General features: G+C 36.3%; 1 protein-coding gene across 1 annotated transcript in view; it reads left to right on the top strand.

Annotated features, from left to right (window-relative positions):
- LOC142341310 (uncharacterized) overlaps positions 1 to 20,759 on the top strand; it is a 216,660-nt gene that overhangs the window by 127,996 nt on the left and 67,905 nt on the right. The window contains exons 26-32 of the mRNA XM_075392234.1: positions 2,274 to 2,428; positions 2,771 to 2,864; positions 3,087 to 3,119; positions 3,658 to 3,742; positions 16,487 to 16,694; positions 18,066 to 18,254; positions 20,562 to 20,756. Coding sequence (XP_075248349.1) covers positions 2,274 to 2,428; positions 2,771 to 2,864; positions 3,087 to 3,119; positions 3,658 to 3,742; positions 16,487 to 16,694; positions 18,066 to 18,254; positions 20,562 to 20,756 — 959 coding nt within the window. The remainder of the gene's footprint in view (positions 1 to 2,273; positions 2,429 to 2,770; positions 2,865 to 3,086; positions 3,120 to 3,657; positions 3,743 to 16,486; positions 16,695 to 18,065; positions 18,255 to 20,561; positions 20,757 to 20,759) is intronic.

The following is a 20,759-nucleotide window of genomic DNA, read 5'->3' as shown; positions in this document are numbered from 1 at the left end:
CTACAGCCGTAATTATTCAATAGTAGTGCGTTAAAAAATTATTGCGTATTGAGGGCAGTCATAAGAATTAAATGTTCTCATATCATCACGCGGCGTCAATTATTCCAATAATTTCAGTAATATTTTCCAGAAACCCTCCAAAGAAACCCGGTGTAACATCTCATCAATTCTGACACGACAAAATTTTTTATGATTTCGATGAAAATCTATAAGAAAAATTTGGATAAGATAATGTTTCAGTTTTCAAATTTATTACGGAATAATATTTCATAAAATTTTTATTAACTGTCATGTGATGATGAATTATAGGTCATGTGACAAATTTTCTTATAATTTATCTTTTTATCAGACCAACTCATAGGGTTGAAAAAAAATCAGCTTAACTATTGAAAACAGTGGCTTCAAAATTTACATTTTTATTTAAAAACTAAGACAATTGAAATAGACTATAATTAGTGTAGGTTGAAATAGATTTTAAATATCGATTCTGTGCAGTCAATAAATTGTTGCGTAGTGCTAGTCCAGTGCGATACGTATCCAAAATCCGATAAGATTGTAGAAGTTGTACTTCTGGAGATAAACTTGCCATTGAAAAATAATTTTCGATCCTTTCTTATACCTTTTTGGTATATGCTGCAAGTGGTAGCATATTTAACGTCTAATAACAACATTTGAACAATTTTTGTAAACTATGTTATCAGAGCGTACAACTTGAAAAAAATGATTGCTAAAATTATCTTTGTCGGAGCTTATAATGTCATATTTCAATTTTTAGCGTGTAAGGTTTGATAAATCAAAATTTTATTGTTTAATTTTTGATAAAGTGTCTGATATGATCTCAGTCAGGCATTGCAATATTTGATGACTGCTGATTCGCAAAGTTTCTCAGAAAAAAACTCGAGAGTCACTTTGGGATGTATTTATAAATCCAGAGTCACATTATGTATTTTGTTTTTGATAGATGCTTTGTCTCAGTTGTGACAGTTGGAAAAAAACGGGTCCCAATATCTCTTCAATTCACGCAAAGTTTCGATTGCATCGTGCAAGGTTAATGATGGCTAACTCATAAAAATCCTTGATAGGTTACTTTTTGTTGCGTCATTGTAACGAGATTTTTTTGTTTTCTACTCTAAATAACTTCAAACAATGTTAACAGTTACAGGAATATTGCGGGCTTTTTTCAGCTTTTATGTCTGACCCCATAAAACATGAGATAAAGCCTTGAAAAACATTTCAAAAAGAATCGAATGAAAAACTTAAAACTGCTGTACCTGATCATCAGATCACTTGAAAAATGCCTCCCAGACATTCAAACTTGATTTCACAAATTAGAAGAAACAGTAAAAAAAGTTACAAGAGAAAAACAAAAGAACTTCAAAGTGTTTAAACTTCTCAAATTAACGTTAAAACCGCGGTTTTTGTTTTTAGAAAAATAAATACGAAATAAAATTTGTTTGACATGAAAGAGGCAATCCGAGACAGGCAGAACAAGGAACAGAATGAAAGAACAAAAAATTAGGGGAAAAACTGAAGATTCGCCACGTTTTCTTGCTGTGAGTGTCTTCAAAACCAAATTTACAACTTTCAAATTTGCGCACAAACGCAGCACCGAGCTCATAAAAAGTGTTATTGACAATTTAAGCTCAGAAAAACTGAAAATGACGAAATATTCGGAGAACTTAGAAGAAAAATTCTTGGCAAATTTGTCTAGTTCTACATACTTATGTCTTCAAAACCACTTTTTCCTACTAAAATCTATAGAACAACTAGTTTGCAGGTTGGCAGAAATCAGGCTCCAGGTATGAGTGGTCAAGTTTTGGACGTCATTGTTCTCAAAACCAAACTTATGTAACTAAATTTTAGGCAAAAACTCATACAGCTTTGAAATTTTTTTGTTGGCCATTGCAGATCAAAAACCTTGAGAAAATGACAAACATTTTCAATACAGAAAATATGCTAAATATTCTATCTTGATTGTTTTATCTAAAAACCATTTCGTTAACTTTAAAAACTAACCAGTAGCACTTCGTCAATCTCATTTTAAAAGTTGCCGGCTCTAAACAACCGAGTTAGTCAATGAATGATAGTAGTTACATGAATATTGCGGGTTTGTTTTCAGCGTTTTTTGTTTCACTTATAACAGAAAAAGGAAAACAAAAAATCATTAAGAACTAAGTAATGTTATAGCCATTCATTGTGTGCATTTTTATTATGAATGTCTTGTGATAATACACAATAATTTTTAAAAGCAATGGAGTTTCATTTTATTTTAGGTTGTTTGTGGATGGAACAGAATATCTTCCAAATACGGCCCTCTCTTTCCCGTTAAGCGTTGGAAGCCTGGTACCTGGGACTTCATACAGCTTCTTCGTGGTTGTGACCAGATTTAACCTCTACAACACCAGTGATACTCTAACATGGTGTACAAGTTAGTACTAAAATGGTGAACACTTGAAGAAACGGATAATTAAGGCAGTGAAATCTTATATAACTTGATTTACGTAACGCTTCTTTGGAAACTTTGAACGTATTTATTTCTCAAACATAAACTTGCTATTATTTTTCATTCCTTTAATTTTCCTTCATTTTTTTCAACTTTGATAAATAATGAAAAGTTATATGATGGTATTGCTTTTTCGCTGAAATAATATAATAGAATAAATTTGGATGACTTTTAATGACGTCTTTATTACGAGAAGGTTGATAAATCTCTCCTTACTGTGCTAATTATTATTTATGTCAATTGGAAAGAATGCTTAAATGTGTTTAGATCCTGAGGCACCGACAAACCTGGACTCCCAGACCAGATTCTTCTACGGGTTCTTTGTCACATTTGACCCACCTTCTGTTGGAGACAAAACCGGGTTTGACACACATTTCGTAATGACTCGTATACTTGTGTTGTCAATTGAACCTATATTCTACACCACCTAGCTTTTTGAGCTATTAATGTTTACGCCCACATGCTATGTGCACATGTTATGCTGACATGTAAAAATGACATATATAGCATTTTAAAATTATGTGTAATATAGACTAAGGAGCCAAAAATAAAATATATATAAGCTATTATTCCCTTGTTTTAGATACGAAGTGTGGTCAGACATAGACTCTCAGTGGTAAGTACTTTTTATTTTTTGTTAGAATTGCATTCATCTTATTGGCAAGTTACTAAGTAAGGTGTGACACGGTAGTCAGTCAAATCTTTTACAGATGGATCACTGTTATAGATTCAATAGTTTCTAATCTGCCTGCATCCAATAAACACTTTCCCGCTCAATGGCGAGGAAATATTTGTTGCGAGTATATGATTGAACGGATCTTGTCCTCATTTTATTCAGGCAAAACAATTTTGGGTACATGAAGACTCATATTGTAACCATTCCATTATGATGACAATGTTGCTGCTGAAATGACATGATGTGAGAAGTTTGATTTAAAAATCAATTAAAAAGAAATGACAAACGAGCTAAAAAAATTACGACAAAGTGATGATTCAATGCTGCAATCTTTTCCTTTATGTGCAAAAATAGAAGAAACAGGTTTGCATGTAAAAATTTGCGCAACAAGTCAGCTCCAAATCTATTCGAAACTCATTATGCAATTAATGGCCACTTTCAGAAAAAGTGTGCCATAACCATTTGCGAATTTGTTCAGGAAGCTGACCAATTCGAGCCTGGCGACTTTTGAGCAGCAGTTTTACTTTTACAACTTGAACGTCACTCGAGACTCCAAGCGAACGGTTAGTCTTTGCTTTTTATAGCTGCGAAGCTGTAAGCTGAGCGTAGCTATATTGCGGTGCTCTTGGTTTTTTTTTGTTTCGTCGTCTGACGCTCTTTTTTCGTTTTACATTTGTTCACACAGCGAAGCTGAAAAAGTCAAATTTTCTGAATGACTTCTTCCTCTCACTAACGGCGTTTGCGCGCGTGACGTCATTTCTCACTCTCTTTAGCAAAAGTTTTTTGCGTGATTAGATTTTGATCACAAGTGACTTACCTCACTCAATAAAATGACTTTTGCACTTTAAAACTTAAGTTTAATTTGAATTTGTTTAAGGTCAAAGGAACTCATATGTGCAGTAAAGATCCCTAATAAGAGGCTTCTGCGGAATGAATTTTAGCAAGCTTTATTAATTTATCGCTAAATTTTTTTACCTAGTTTTTTGAGCGGCGTCGATTTTTTTTTCAATTTAGATCTGTATCTGTTTCTATCTCTATTATATGGCACGTAGGTCTATTCTTTCGCAGCTATTCCGGCAATCTGCCGGCTATGTTTGAGTTATTAAATGTATATGCATTAATTGTTCTAACCAGTTAATGTTTTTGGGGGTTCGAAGCTTTACTTTTTCACTTCTCGAGTTTAAGTGAGGCTCAAAATCTTTCATTTTTTCTGCCTTTTCACGCAGTTAGATCGCATTTTGTTCCAATTTTTAATCGCTTTTGAACAAAATTTGAAGTAATTACTGTAAACGTGTGTTTCCTTTTATGTAAAATATTTTTCGTTAATTGTTTTTGCACTTTTGTTCTTGAACCCCTGTCGCTTTCAAGTAATTTTTTCACGCTTGATTTCCTAAGTTTTGCGTAATCTCAATTTCTCATTCCGATATAAAGTTTGTTTCTAAAATAAAAGCCATTGTGAGCAATTGTGTATCAAAGCGTTAATAGCTTTGTGGTTAATGTGTTATACAGCCAAATTTGAGGGTGTGAGTTCGAACCTCTGTTGGGTCGTGATTTTTGGCATCCATAAAAAAGGTACATTCTATAAACTCAATTGCCCCTCGTCTGTCGTTAGAGAGCAATTCATCCGGCGTTAATCTGTTTACGTTTCCAAATAGTTACTCCTCGTCTTTTTGGGAATACTACCTATAATTGTTTTGAAAATTTCCACATCATTTTGATGAACGAAAAATTCAATAGTCAGGGTCTAGACTTTTTTCATATAGAAAATTATGAAAAAATTACTGCTTAAAAGAAATTTTTGTTGAAAAAGTAGTTTTTAGAGCTCGTTGTTTATAAAGACTTTTCAAACGTTTTAAACAAATATTTAAAATATTTTCCCGAATTATGTTTGCTTTGTTTCTGTTAAAAGTAATGTCACATCAAAATTGACATCGGAATCAGTGAAATGCAACAGAAAACTAAAAATCAGCTCAACCTATTTTGTTCTGCAGATGAAATTGAAAATGTTGAGTGGTTTGGTCTACCTTGTCAAAAAGCACATTAATTGACAATACTGCACACAAAATAAAAATGGACATCAATTTATATTTTAAAAACAAAACTTTTTCTTTTCATTTGTACCCTAATAATTAACAGAAATTTGAATCTAGAGCACAATTAGCGTAGGAGCAAAAAATAATTTTTTAAATTCAGGGTGACGAAAAACTAACTGAATTTTTTAACCGAATTATTTAACAACAAACTCTTTGACTGACAGTGTTTCTTAGATATGAAAAATGAACTGTAAGCTGAATGTATATAGAATGTATGTATATACAAAAGTAACTTTTTAAGACTTTTCTCTGTTTGAATTGTAATTATTACCAAAACTGTTGCCTATTTTTATCAGTGTAATTAATTTTTTTTAGAGTTAAGTCGCATCAACTCTACATTTTTCAGTTAAATCTCAGGGTTTTAGTTTTAATCACTAATGCACCTATACTAATACACGTTCTGCTACTAGAACAATAGTTAATAAGTGAAATTTCAGAAAAATTGTGAACGAAGTTCATTTTTTCATTGTAATTATCATTTTTGGAGTTGTGATCTCACTAAAAAATGAACTGTATGATTCCACGGCGATCTTTGTTGGTAACTAGCGTAAATAGCAAAATTTCTGGATAAAACCGGAAAATGAATTTTGTGGAGAGTAGAAAAATACTCTTTAGCTTTATTTCTGGACATTCTTTCTTAAAGCTTAATTTTTTCATAGACTGATTTACACTAGTGTTGACGAGATAACAGTCAACTGTTTTTATTGCGTATCCTTTGTACTTAATTTTTTTTTGTTTATTTTGGTTCCATCGCTCATGTAATTGGTAATTGGAGTTTGTATGCTTGCAAATAATATCAATGAAGTTTTCTAGTTACCAGAATGTTGGAGCTGAGCTTAAGGAATAACAAGCTTGCATAGACGGTGAAAATAGAAACAAAACACTTTCTGATGTCTTAGTCATTTAATAGTTATAGTTATAGTTCTAGTTCTAGTTACAGTTTGTCACGTGAGAAAAAAGAGAAAAGGGGGAAATAACAAAAAGCAACACACAGAACTCAACGTAGTAGCCGCAGAAAACGGCTGAAAGTATAACTCAGCAAAATATTGCAAAAACAAATTGTCTTGAGCAGTAAATAACGTGTTACTGTGTCTTGAACTAGAAATATTCCTGAGCAGTAAATTGTTACTGTGTCTTGTATTCAAAATATTATTCTTGAGCAGTAAATTCTGTTACTGTGTCTTGCATCAACGAATTATTGGAGCTGAAATTCAACTGTTACAACCCCAACTTCTGGTATTCTCAACTTGTGAGTACAAACAGCAAAAGCCAACTTAGGTTTAAATTTAAATATTTTTGCACAAACAGGTCTTAGACATATATCTTTGTCTTCGATTTGTTTTTTCTATCGGATTGAACTGGTATACATAAAGAGATCCCGTATTGTGTGATCTGTAGCAATCCAGTTCAAATTGATAGTTGAAAAAACTAAGATCAGCGAATAGTTACGAACTAAAATAGTTAATGCAACGGTAAGTACAGCAGAGCGGATATACAGTTACAAAAGCGAACTGCATAAACGAAGTATCCGGACAGATTTTGTAACCACTCAGAACGAACTGGGCGGTGTAAAACTTTCTTTGTGAAACACAAGGAGAGCAGCCGTTACATTTGGTCCGCCGACCCGGACAGTGGAATAAACTGCTGTCCAACCCAACAGCTGAAGTGACGAAGTCATCAACGAACGAGAACAAAACTCAACAGGCAATTAAACGACGCAAAGCCAATTAGGCAAAGTGCATATTAAAGTGCAAAGAAGTTGAATAGCAAGGCTTAATTAAAGCAAATAAACAAAAGGTACTGTAGAGATTCAAGCTGCAGTCCCAAAGTACAAACGCAGTGACTCCGTCACAGAGTCAAGACATTTTGCAGAGACAGATTAGCAACTCCAAAAAACAAATCGAAGCAAAAATTCAGGAGGGCCAGGAACTAATCAGAAACAACGATAGATCAAGCAAACTCAAGACCATCTATAAACAGGTGCTGAAACTTGACGACTCTCTTTGCATTCTTAACCGAAAGCGAGCAAATTTTCTTCGTGATTCTGAATTGTTTGAACATTACGAAGCCGAACGACTAAATTTCTTACAAAATTTAAACGCAGACTGGTTACCGTATATCCACGGAGAGACAAACATGTCAAGCCAGCAAAGCCAGTCAACTCTTCATGCCAATGAAGAGCAACCGCCTGCGAATAAGGTGCATCAGTTAGAACAAAACGTTGGAATTCCAGAGTTTAACCAAAACCATGGTAACACAAGTAATGCAACGACGAATACGGTTACACGGACAATCAACCAGGATACAGAAAACGCTTCGGAAGCATCTTCAGTGAAACGTCGGGTTGAAGAACGAATAAAGGAATTTGAAATTGAATTTGAAAGAAAGTTGCAAATCGAATGAGCCCAATTTGATCGAAAGAGGTTGGAGCTAGAAATGCAAATGAAAGAACTAGAGATGCAACATCAGCTTCGGCAAAAGGAGCGAGACCTAGAGCGCCAATTGCAAAGAACAGCATTGGAGAAAGATGACTTACGTTCTCAATCGACTAAGGCGCGTGACAAGTCACCTTTCAATTGGACCCCAAAAGGGAGAGATGTCTCGGAGTGGGCGAATTCGATGAACGACACGCGAACGCCAATTCGACCAAGAGCTCGCTTTGACGTCAGCCCTGAACGGAATAAGCAGAGGCATTACCCATGGTACACAAACTCTCGCGAACGCTCAGTAAGTGTTGAAGGGCGGGATATATCGCCGATAGCTGGAAGGCACTACAACACTGAACATTCAAGCAGTAGTTTACCAAAATTGAGGTTGAACAATTTTGACGGAAACCCGCTGGAGTGGCCTGAGTGGTCTAGCATGTTCATAGCAACAGTAGATAAACGCACGATTCCCGACTCAGAAAAAATGAGCCATTTGAAGACTCTGCTAACAGGCAAAGCAAAATCTGCAATCTCGGGAATGGGCTATTCTGGACAGTTTTATAGTGCTGCCTGGAACATTTTAGAAAGAAAATTTGGAAGACCGCATGTAATTATAGATGCGCAGCTCGAGAACCTACGAAAAGCTAATCAATTGAAACCTCATGATTCAACCAGCCTGATTAATTTTTCTGTTATTGTATCTAACTTTGTGAACGTGCTTAAAGAGTACAAACATATTGGTGATTTGCAATCAAGTTCGACATTGTACATGGCAGTTGATAAGCTACCTCAAGTTCTTAAAGAAAAATGGTGGTTCTACGTCGATGACAAAGACGAGGACTGGCCTGATCTTATCATGTTTGAAAAATGGCTATCACGAATGGCATTCGTGCATGAAGGTTTTTCAGCGTTTAAAGGGGAACGCAAAGAAGAAGACCGACGCAACGCAAATAGAGAAAAACAATTCTCGAAGACATCGAACTTCAGTGCAAGTTCAAACCTGCAAGAAACCAAGCAGACGCAAAGCGATCACTGCCCATTAGCCGATGGCACTCATAAAATTTGGAACTGTCCATCATTCAAAAACATGAGTGTGAATGATCGATACGTGGCAGTGAGGAGAGAACGCTTATGTTATGGATGTCTGGGAAAAGGACATGCAATCAAAGATTGCAAAGTCAAAGTGTGCGGTATAAACGGATGTACCAAAAAGCACAACAGACTGCTACACTCAGAAAACCGAATGGACGAGGGTAGTCACGCAGTTAACGTAAGCGCAGCAACAATCAACCAGAGTAACCAAGTTACTAGTTTTCTTCAAATAGTTCCGGTATCGGTTCAGAGTGGTGGTAACAGGCTGACTACCTATGCTTTCCTCGATAGTGGGTCAACAGTTTCATTCATCGACCAAAGTGTCAAGAATCAACTACAAGCCAAAGGCACGGACGTTACCTTGAACATAGCTGGCATACATGGGACGCAAGATTTGAGGACAGAGAAGGTTCCTATCACAATAAAGGGACTACATTCAAAGGTGCATTCGATTGAAGCGTTTGCACACCCATCAATCTCGTTGGGAAACACAACATATGACTACAAGGAACTGAAGAACAAATTCAGACACCTGAATGTTCTCACTAACAGAACATTCAACCTGATGGAAGTAGGCATCATACTTGGACAAGATGCCTACGAAATTCAACGTCCATTGGACTATAAGATTGGAACACGAAGTGAGCCTTTTGCCGTCTTAACAGAATTAGGATGGGTAGTCAGTGGTCCCATGACAGGCAAGAAAAGTCAAAATGTTTGTCATTTTGCCTTCACAGAAGATGTGAAAGTGGCAGAAAATATCCAATCATGGTGGGACATAGAAACCTATGCTTCCAAAATAAATGTTGTAAGTCAATCAAAGAAAGAGCAGCAGGCTCAGAAATTTCTAGAGAGCACGACAAAGTTTACAGGCGAGCGGTACGAAGTGGGCATGCTCTGGAATGAACCAGAACCCAGTCTTCCAAACAACTACGGCTCAGCCCTTGGTCAGCTCTACTCACTGGAACGAAGATTCCAACGAGACCCAAAGTTAAAAGAATTGTATCAACAGTCAATTGATACAGATGTTGAAAAGGGATTTGTGAAGATCCTTGGTAAATCGGAAGTCAAAGGCACTTTCGGAAGAGAGTGGTATTTGCCACACCATCCAGTACTAAACCCCAACAAACCGGGTAAAGTTCGCCGTGTTTGCAACGCTGCAGCAAAATACAAGGACGTATGCCTAAATGACAAGCTGTTAGCCGGACCCGATCTACTACACGGGTTGATCGGAACAATATTTAGATTTCGAGAAGGACCAATTGCCTTAACCGCAGATATTGAATCAATGTTTCTGCAAGTGCAAGTTCCTGAACGGGATAAAAGCTGCTTGAGATTCTTGTGGAGACCAACAATGAACGAACCTGTGCAAATTTACGAGTATCAACGTCATGTTTTCGGAGCTAAGAGTTCACCAACATGTGCCAACTACGCTCTGAAGCGAGTAGCGATCGATAACGAAGACGAGTTCCCAATTGCAGCAAAAACAATCCAAAACAACTTCTACATGGACGATTTCATCAAGTCAGTCGAAACACCTGAAGAAGCAATCAAAGTTTTCAAACAACTGCAACCTCTTCTCTCAAAACATGGATTTGAACTGAAGAAGTGGATCACCAATAGCGACTTGGTAACCAACGCAATCCCAGAGGACTTAAGATCAATCAACAAAACAAAGCAGGTTGAAGTAGAACCCAGCCAGGAAGGGTCATCGGTGCTTGGGCTTCAGTGGACGATTACCGATGATAGTCTACAGGTTTGTAGAGGTACAAGCAAAGAAGTTGAGACCCCAATCACCCAAAGGAAGATCTTATCTCTAGTTTCTTCAGTGTTTGATCCTCTTGGACTGTTTGCACCATTCAGTGTCCATATGAGACGACTCCTGAAGAGCATCTGGACCAAAAATGGACAACATTGGGACAACTCAGTAGAACCTAACGAAGAAGAAGAGTTTCTGAAGTGGAAGGCGCAGCTTCCAGAAGTAGCAGAAACCAGCATTGATAGAAGATACTTCAGCACAGCCAAGGACAAATGGGAACTTCATGTGTTTGCCGACGCATCTGAAGACACAATGTGCGCAGTGGCTTACCTACGTTCAAAGCCCAAAGAATACTCAGCAGATTTAGCATTTGTAATCGGAAAGTGCCGAGTTGCACCGATGCGACACCTTTCCATACCACGCTTGGAACTACAAGCAGCAGTGATGGCAGTGAGACTTAAAGAACAGATAGTGAAGGAACACGAATCGAAGATTCAGAGTTGCAACTTTTGGTCAGACTCCACTACTGTTCTGCAATGGATTCATAGCTCCCACCGTAAGCAACAGGTGTTTGTTGCAAACAGAGTGGCTGAGATTTTGGATACAACTAATGTTTCACAGTGGAATCATGTGAGTGGTATTAACAATCCAGCTGACATCGGGACACGAGCAATCAATGTTGACCAACTCAAGAGAAGCGAATGGCTCACTGGGCCGGCCTGGTTGAAGCAACGAGAGAACGAATGGCCTGAACAGTTGAATTTAACATTTGCTTCAGACGAACAAAACGACGAAATGGTCTTCTCAGCAAAGGTTGAAGAGAAGAAGCCGATGATTCAGTCGGAAAGATTCAGCAATTACAATCGACTAGTAAATACAATGGCATACATACAGCGTGTATTCAAAAAACACAAACCGGCAACAAAAACACTAAGTGTTGAAGAAAGAGAGGATGCACAAGCAAGCATCTTCAGACTACTGCAGCAAGAACAGTTTACTGAAGAGATGAAATCTCTCAAGGCTGAAAGGGAAATTCCAAAAAACAGCAAAATCCTCCAGTTTTCACCATTCATAGATCAGCAAGGACTTATTCGTGCTCAAGGCAGAATAGGTAAAAGTCATCTGAACTTCGAAACCAAGCATCCAATACTGTTACATTGGAAGCACCATGTAGTTGAATTATTCTTGCAAAATGAACATAAGAATAATCATCACGAAGGTACTGAACATGTCAGAAATATAGTCCAGCAAAAATTCTGGATCCTAGGCATACGAAATGCTTTGAAATCGATCAAAAACAAATGCATTAGATGTCGAAAGGGAAGAGCCCAAACAAAGGCACCAGTAATGGCAGAACTACCTGAAGAACGATTAGTCGCATCAACAGTGTTCTCGAATGTGGGCGTAGACTATTTCGGACCATTCACAGTAAAGATTGGTCGAAGAAACGAAAAGCGTTGGTGCTGTCTATTCACATGCCTTACTGTACGTGCGGTACATATAGAGATTGCACCAAAACTAGGCACTGATTGTTGTCTTAACGCAATTATGCGATTCACTGCACGAAGAGGCAAACCGGTCAAAATGATTAGCGATAACGGGACAAACTTCGTTGGAGCTGAAAAAGAACTGGCAGAGTATATAGCAGCATGGAACAAGGTGCGAATTGAAGAACATCTGATTCAACAAGGTATCAGATGGAAGTTCAACCCACCTGCATCACCACACTTTGGAGGAGTGTGGGAAAGACTGGTTAGGAGTTGCAAGAAGGCAATGTACGCAGTGTTGGGCAATCGATCAGTCACGGAGGATGTTCTGTCAACCACGCTGTGTCTTGTTGAACAGACGCTGAATGCTAGACCGCTGACACAAGTCAGTTCTGATGCTACCGATTTAGAAGCTATTACTCCAAACCATTTCCTACTTGGCAACAAGAACCTTTGTTTACCGTATCTATCAGGTGCAGAGCAATTTGTTGATCATAGAAAGCTCTTCCGACAAACACAAGCTTACGCAGACCTCATCTGGGACAGATTCCGTAAAGAATACTTGCCAACGTTGAATAGTCGAAAGAAATGGCAGACCACAACGGACAGAAGTCTTCAGCAGGGTGATCTTGTGTGGTTAGTGGAAGACAGTGACAAACGTGGATATTACAATCTGGGTCGAATAACCGAAACATTTGAGGGTTCCGACGGAGTGATTCGATCAGCGAAAATCCGAACAAAAGATGGATACTACAAGAGGCCCGTAGTGAAGCTCGCTCCAGTACTTCCAACTGACGATGATGTTTTCACGAAGGAAAACAGGGCCGGCGATGTTGGAGCTGAGCTTAAGGAATAACAAGCTTGCATAGACGGGGAAAATAGAAACAAAACACTTTCTGATGTCTTAGTCATTTAATAGTTATAGTTATAGTTCTAGTTCTAGTTACAGTTTGTCACGTGAGAAAAAAGAGAAAAGGGGGAAATAACAAAAAGCAACACACAGAACTCAACGTAGTAGCCGCAGAAAACGGCTGAAAGTATAACTCAGCAAAATATTGCAAAAACAAATTGTCTTGAGCAGTAAATAACGTGTTACTGTGTCTTGAACTAGAAATATTCCTGAGCAGTAAATTGTTACTGTGTCTTGTATTCAAAATATTATTCTTGAGCAGTAAATTCTGTTACTGTGTCTTGCATCAACGAATTATTGGAGCTGAAATTCAACTGTTACAACCCCAACTTCTGGTATTCTCAACTTGTGAGTACAAACAGCAAAAGCCAACTTAGGTTTAAATTTAAATATTTTTGCACAAACAGGTCTTAGACATATATCTTTGTCTTCGATTTGTTTTTTCTATCGGATTGAACTGGTATACATAAAGAGATCCCGTATTGTGTGATCTGTAGCAATCCAGTTCAAATTGATAGTTGAAAAAACTAAGATCAGCGAATAGTTACGAACTAAAATAGTTAATGCAACGGTAAGTACAGCAGAGCGGATATACAGTTACAAAAGCGAACTGCATAAACGAAGTATCCGGACAGATTTTGTAACCACTCAGAACGAACTGGGCGGTGTAAAACTTTCTTTGTGAAACACAAGGAGAGCAGCCGTTACACAGAAGTTTTGGTACAAAAAGTGTATCATTGTGTTTCGCACTGACATGACTCCCTAAGTCAAGGTTTTAAATTTCCGAAATATATCCTCTCATTTCTTAAGTTTGAGTTTGCGATCCACGTAAAAATAACAAACTTTCTCTAGCGCTCGGAAAAGAAAAATGAAACGTTTTTCAGTCAAGTTTGAATTTAGACAAATTATTTTTTTTAGCGTTTTGAAACATTTTGAAGTTTCTTCGCGTTTTTACGTAATTAGATTCATTTACAGATGAAAACACCGTTTTTTCAGAGTTTTCTCAAAGATGCAGCCACGAAACTCAACCCTTGTCAATCGTTTCAATAGATATCCTCAATTGATAGTTCCGTGATAGACCGTTGTCGATCAATTTTAGTTCAGTTGGTATTGCCTGTTTTTTGTTAGGCCAAAAAAGCAACGAACCATTTTGTTGTCGCGAATTTCCGAACTATTATCGCCAGTTTCAGGAACTTTTCTTAAAAGCTAAAAATCATATCGCAGACATGTAAATTTTGAGTTCTTTTCGGATCTCATACCCAAAAGTACGCCCGAGGCAAATGTGATCTGAAACCACGTTGTCTGGAATAAGCGAGCTCCGTTAATCGAACAATGGTACGAATTTTCAGCAATGGAACAAGCATTATGCTCGTTGTTATGTTGAAATGACAAGGCGGCTCGTTAATGTGTGTTTGCACATGATGTTCCGACCCGAGCTCATCTACATTTTTGACTTAATTGTCAACCAAATGAAGAGATAACAAAAATAGGTGTTTGAATGAAAAAAAAAATGCTACATTTTAAGTTAATTAAACACACTAAATTTTGCCTCGATGAAATAGCAATCATAGGTTTCATTCATGTGACATTAATAACTCATCACAATAAGTCGTATGGCAAAGAAAAATACATCAAAACCACGAAATTTTTGAGAAAACCCATAGTATCAAAGTCAAAAAATTCTACAGCTTTCAACGGAAGGCATTTAATACGCTAAATTATGCCTAGATGATGTGACGACTAGGATGTTTGTCATTCAAAATTTATCAATAAGACATTACAACAAGTCATTGACTATGAAAACAACAACAAAAACAGGCAAAATCCAAAAGTTCGGTAGAAAATTGAGAGAAGAAAGTGTCGAAGCTATTTAAACCATAAGCTTTTTTCTCTGAAAACTTTTTCAACGATCCATTGAACGTCTTCACTAAGCCAATGGGAGCTATCAATATTAGAATAATGTAATACGATTTCAAAAGGAACCAAAATTACTAAAAAAAATACAAAAATTATAAAAATTATGAAAACTCGTGCACCGAAGTCAAAAAAACCAATAGTTAGAAGACAAAACCGCCAGCTAGATAAATTGCTGCTGATGTAGGAACAAAGCGGTTCTGTCATTATCAAGAGTGACTTATAATCCACGAAAATAAGCTTAAGACTGATTTATGTTCAAAAAAAAATAAAAAAAAATATTTTTAAAGTCTTAACAGCCATTAAACTCAAAAGCTTTCATAGGAATTCAATGAATACGCTCAGCTATGCCACGATGTGAATACAAGGATGTTTATGATGCCTAGGTAATCAATAAGACATCACAATATGTCTTATGACTATGAAAAAAAACAACAAATACAGGCAAAAACCAAAATTTCTTTAGAAAAATGGGAGAAGAAAGTGTTGAAGACATTTAAACCATATTTTTTTCTCAGAAAGTTTTATCTATGATCCTTTGGACGTCTTCACTAAAGGAAGATGTAGCCATCAATATTAGGATGACGTGATAAGATTTCAAAATGAACCAATAAAACGAAATGTCCAAAAAATTTTTAAAAAAATTTGAAATTTTGTGGCATTGAAGACGTATAACCAATAGTTATTTGATAAAGCCGCCAATGAGATTAACTTATGTTGCAGTGGTATGAAGGAGATCAATCCTATTTTTACTGAGACGAACTTACAGTTCACAAAAATAAGCTTATGATTTACTAATTTTAAAAAACTTTCGAAAATTTATTTTCAAAGTCTTAACAGCCATTAGCTGTCCACTCACAGCACTAGATAGGTTCACTTAATGCTCATTAGCAAGTCTATTGCACCTTTAGTCAACAAGTTTATGCCATTGGATTTTAAAACTTTAGTAAAACCTCAAAAAATAAATAAAAATTTCATTTGAAATTACGAAATTTGAGATACGAGTCCAAAAAAAAAATTGCGATCCCTTCGAAACAAATTTTTTGTTCATTGGGCTTCATTTGATCGTAAAAGAGGTTTGTCATTAATGGAACTTCGATATTAAAAGTGTCTAGTAGTCTCTAGGTGACTTGAAAAAATAAAAAAAAATTGCAAAATTTTCTAAATAAATAGCTCCCAAACCTAATTCGAATTTTTTTTTCATATATTAAACTTCCCTCTAAGACTAGAACTAGTCTTTATTATCTCCTTTCGTCTATTAAAAACCTAAAATTGATTTACTTTTTGGCGTGAAATCTAGTTTTGAATTAAATTTTTTGTAGAAAAAACGTTAATTCGAACGAAAATTACGGTAAAAGTGAACAAAAGTGAACCAAATATCCAGTGTTCACATGAAACTTTAAACCTCGATAACTACTCGAAAAAAAACGAAATTCAAAAAAATCTTTTCAATTTCGAATTCTACGCTGGACGAGCTTTTTAATGATACCACGCACATTTCTCTACGATGAATATATCGGTCGGCCAAAATTCACGGAACAAAAAAAACCCATTTGAGTATATAGTTTCTCCCCCCCCACAAGTGGGGTCGGAACAAAAATGTAATTTTCCTCCTAATTTTTGCAGTTTAACACGGAGGACTTGAACGTGATAGCGACATCAGGGTTTGACCTGTTTTACGATCTGCCCTCTGAACAGTTCGACAACCTGCAATCAGGCAGTTCCTACACCATAAAGGCCAGGACATTCAAAGTGTGTTCTGTGAAAGAGAATGGAGCTGCAGCCACTGATTTGAACTTCTACAGTGATCCTATATCAGGAACTGCAGTCACAGGTTCGAAAGTTACTTCACTTCACCTTAAATTGAGTTACGGTAAAAAAAAATACTTTTCAGTACAAAATTCAGACATTGAGCAACATTCATGCGTTTAATTGTTTTCTTTTCGTGGAACAAGATATGAATATTATGATGGTAAAGAGGAAATTAAATATTTTCTTGAGCGGTCATAAATAAAGTAAGGGTCAAGATCAGTTTTCGATATCAAATCCTTGCAGTTTTCTTCAGTATATAGACAGTTAAATCAGATCTTATGATACACTTGTATTGATAAGAGGAATCATAATCGGCTGGTTCTTCATTTATATATATATATATATATATATATATATATATATATATATATATATATATATATATCTTAGTTTCAAGTTCATCTCTTCTTTTTTCGCCAAACTAGTTCTCGTGAGGAAAATCGTGACAATGAATTTTACCTGAGCTCCTCTTAACATATTTTAATTTTACCTTGATTCCAGCCAAGTTTGTCTGCAAAATAATTGATAATTTAAGGCTGCACCGGTTTAATTTTCACCGTAACTTACATTAAAAAATACTTGTTTTTTTAACCTGAATTATGAAGATAGTTTAACCTGAGCATTCACCGTTTGCCTTGAAAATTACGGTAAAAATTTAAGAAATTTTCAAGGTAAAAGTCAGCTACATTTTAATTCAAATTGAAGTAAAAATTCAACTGGTGCCTCTTTAATTTTTCTGGTAAAGTTGAGGTACGATAAGGTTCGAGAGGGTAATACAAATATGCTTGAACTGTTCGGGTAAATTAAGGTGTTTTTTTCAGCTACACTTACCTAAACTTTTCTAATGTGTAGTATTACTGCAGTGTGCACTCGCTTTTCTTCAGCATCATCACCATCAGATCTCTTCTTTAGCCACGGCTATAAAATAATTGAAATCCTTGGAATAAAGGAAAGAGTGCTACTGACATTTTTCATTTTTTTACAGAAGAAAGTTACAAAAAAGGTAATGTAAATTTACCTGAACAAAATTAAGGTGATTTTTAAAATTGTTTTTACCTTGACGCATGTCACTGTAAGCTAAGGCAGCGGTTAGCTTAGCTTGTGTTAACCTAATTTTAGTTTTTTTTAATTGTGTGTGCTAGCAAATCAGTTGTTTTTTTACGGCCTTGAATGCAAAAAGTGCTGCCTTTTTATCAATTGGCACAGATTTATGTGAATACTTGCGATTCTTAGATTTCGCAGATCTGAGGAACATAAATTTTTGTGTCCTTTCTATTTGAAAAATGCTAATAGTCAAAAGCTCTACAAAGTAAGATAGAAGCCGTGATAGAAGCGACACACAAAGTCAAGGCCTATGTTTTTTGTCAAATATATGTTGCTTCGTACTTCTAAGGTCCCCACCCGGTTGTAAACATTGAGACGATTCCTGTATCCCAAACTGAAATTGACATCAGTTTCGAGACATTCGGCCCACACAGTAGCAACATCCAGTTCAACATCTACAGATTTGCAAATGGATCCACGATTCATGAGTTCAAGAAAGAGAACCTCACGCTCGCTGACTTGCCCTACAGAGATTCAGGTAAGTAGTCGCACTAAATTATTTTTTTGCCTATTTTTCTAGGCCTAGATCTTTTCTCCGTTCTATACCTCAATTGACGAAAAGACTCAAAAACTCTTATGGATGCGGGGCCGTTATTGATTAACATTACGCGGCCGAATAACCCAGCAAAAATCTTTTAGCGGGAATTTTATGTCGTGGATAGTCTTCTCATTTCGGGAAAGCGAAAATCTGTTCATGCATCGAGCAAAATCTTTGCATGGGTTGAGAAAGAAACACCTGAGTTATAGGCATTCTTTGAATAAGTCTTTTTCAATCAAATGATATAGGTAATAAAAGTCGGTAAAATTTTATGAAGCCAATTAAAAGGATATTTAAAGAGTTTTGAGCACAACCTTTGCGTTTTGTCTGTCCCAATCCTGGCTGTGATGGATGTACAAATCAATTGATAAGAAAATTTAGTCCGAGCAAATTGAGCACTCGCTAATACTGTCTCCACGAAAAATATAGACATAGAAATGAGTAGCAACCGATTTAGAAAGCCGCTCAAAAAAATTTATAAAACTTGAGAAACAGAAGTCAGATTGCTGCACCTGAACAGAAAAAATTACAATCGAATTTTCGTTCAGGCACCAGATGTTCACTCTACTGAAAAGTTAGATTTAAAAAGTTTGCTCCACAAATTTACTCGCATTCTGCACCTTTCCCGCTTCGGCGTGAAAATGGTTACACGAAAATTCATCCAATTTCATTTCATCCAATGCCACTTTACACAACGCCATTTTACTCAATTTCATTTTACCCAATGTTAACTTAACCAATGTTCTTTGATCTTTTCGTTCACTTTTCGTCCAATTATCCGATGTCGCGATAGTTTCAAATCAAGTCCCACGGGCCATTTAGTTATATGGCCATTTATAATCACATATTCAGTTGTGATAGTTTTATATCAAGTTCCAGGGGCCAATTAAATATACAGCCGGCTAAATAGTCGTTCTGGTAGTTTTAACAATAAGGTAAATTAAAGTTGAGGTTGAAATTTGGTAAAATGGCTCTGGGTAAAATAGCAAGTTCGTTATAATTGCGTTGCGTAAAATGGCATTGGGTAAAATAGAATTGGGCAAATTGTCCTCACACTGTAAAAATTTAACCACTTCAAACTGAGTTGAAAAGTTATCAATTGTTTGAACACATCTGAAGATAGCAGAAAAAGCATGATGAGACCAATAATGGGCTCACTATTGCTTCAGAGCTCATGACAACACATATTGGACACGAAAAACAAAATCAGGTAGAATTTCTTGCAAAAACTTTATTCGAATGTGTTTTGCTTATTTGCGCATTGTAAAGGACCATCCAAACTCTAAAATATACATGGTCTGCTCTGAACAGACATTGTCGTCAGTTTGATCATTAAAAAAAACAATTTTCGTTGCACTAGTGGAAAGCTGGGGAAAACAATAAACTAGGGTAAGCTGGAAACAAGGGGAAAATTTTATGCGTGAAAAAATATTTTTTCAGCTTTGTCTGGGTTTTGCTCTACGCGTTATTTGACTATGAACTCTTTTGACTTGAGTCATTTTCGTCAAGCAAACGTCTACCGCGACATTCTGCGTCTAATATCAATCCAAGTTAATAATTTCTTCTTTTAAAATCTGAAACATGTAAATTAAACTTACCACTTGTTTAATGTTACATGTTAGAAATTTATTAATCGAACATTTGGATCGATCTAAAGACCACTGGTGCGGAAAACTTCAGGTTTTAATTTCAATATCGCATGTATTTTATCTAGGGCATTTTGGGTTGAGCATGGTCTCTTCATACCCCCCTTTGTGACAGAGCTTTTTTTATCATCAGTCAAGGTTTGAACTTGGGGAGCATCTTTACAAAATTTTTCAAAGGCTCTCTAAGCCGAAAAACTAACCAGAGTATTCTCATTCTATTGAACTTAAACATATTTTTATCAGTTAGTCTTGAAATTTGAGAACGAAAACCAGGGGAAAAATTATCCTAAATGGAAAATAATTTTCAATGTTGTTTGAAGTGTTTTTCGCAGAAACTCAAGATTAGGTCATTTAACTATGCTTGAGCTATGCGTTTTGAAGTACAATTTTGGGACTATTTTAGCGACTTAAGGAGTATAGAAAACACCCAATCTTATGTGCTCCATTTTAGTAACTATATTAAATACACTATGGGGGAATATGAAGTGGGGTGGGGGAGAGGAGTGGGGGGTGTAGTGAAATCGCGGAGATGCCGAAAAGGTCCAAACTATTCAATTAATGCTGGAAACTAGTGTTTTAAACATTTGTACAATTTTGGCAGGACTTCAACCCGCCAACATGTACACGTATGAAGTATCAGTCGTGCACCTTGGCATTGAAGTGAACGACTCAAGTCGTCTTGCCCTTGAAGCAGAGGTGTTCTATGGAGAGAGGGACGATTCAGGTGCTGCATTCCCAGTTTACAACACGAGTAACAGAGAAGACGCTTGGAGGAGTGCTTCTTACAATGGCTTCAGTG

Source organism: Convolutriloba macropyga, chromosome 6 (genome assembly GCF_964194025.1).
Source record: "Convolutriloba macropyga chromosome 6, txConMacr16.3, whole genome shotgun sequence".
NCBI lineage: Eukaryota > Metazoa > Xenacoelomorpha > Acoela > Convolutidae > Convolutriloba > Convolutriloba macropyga.
The sequence above is the reverse complement of the archived record's forward strand: the minus strand, read 5'-3'. Positions and strand labels throughout refer to the sequence as shown.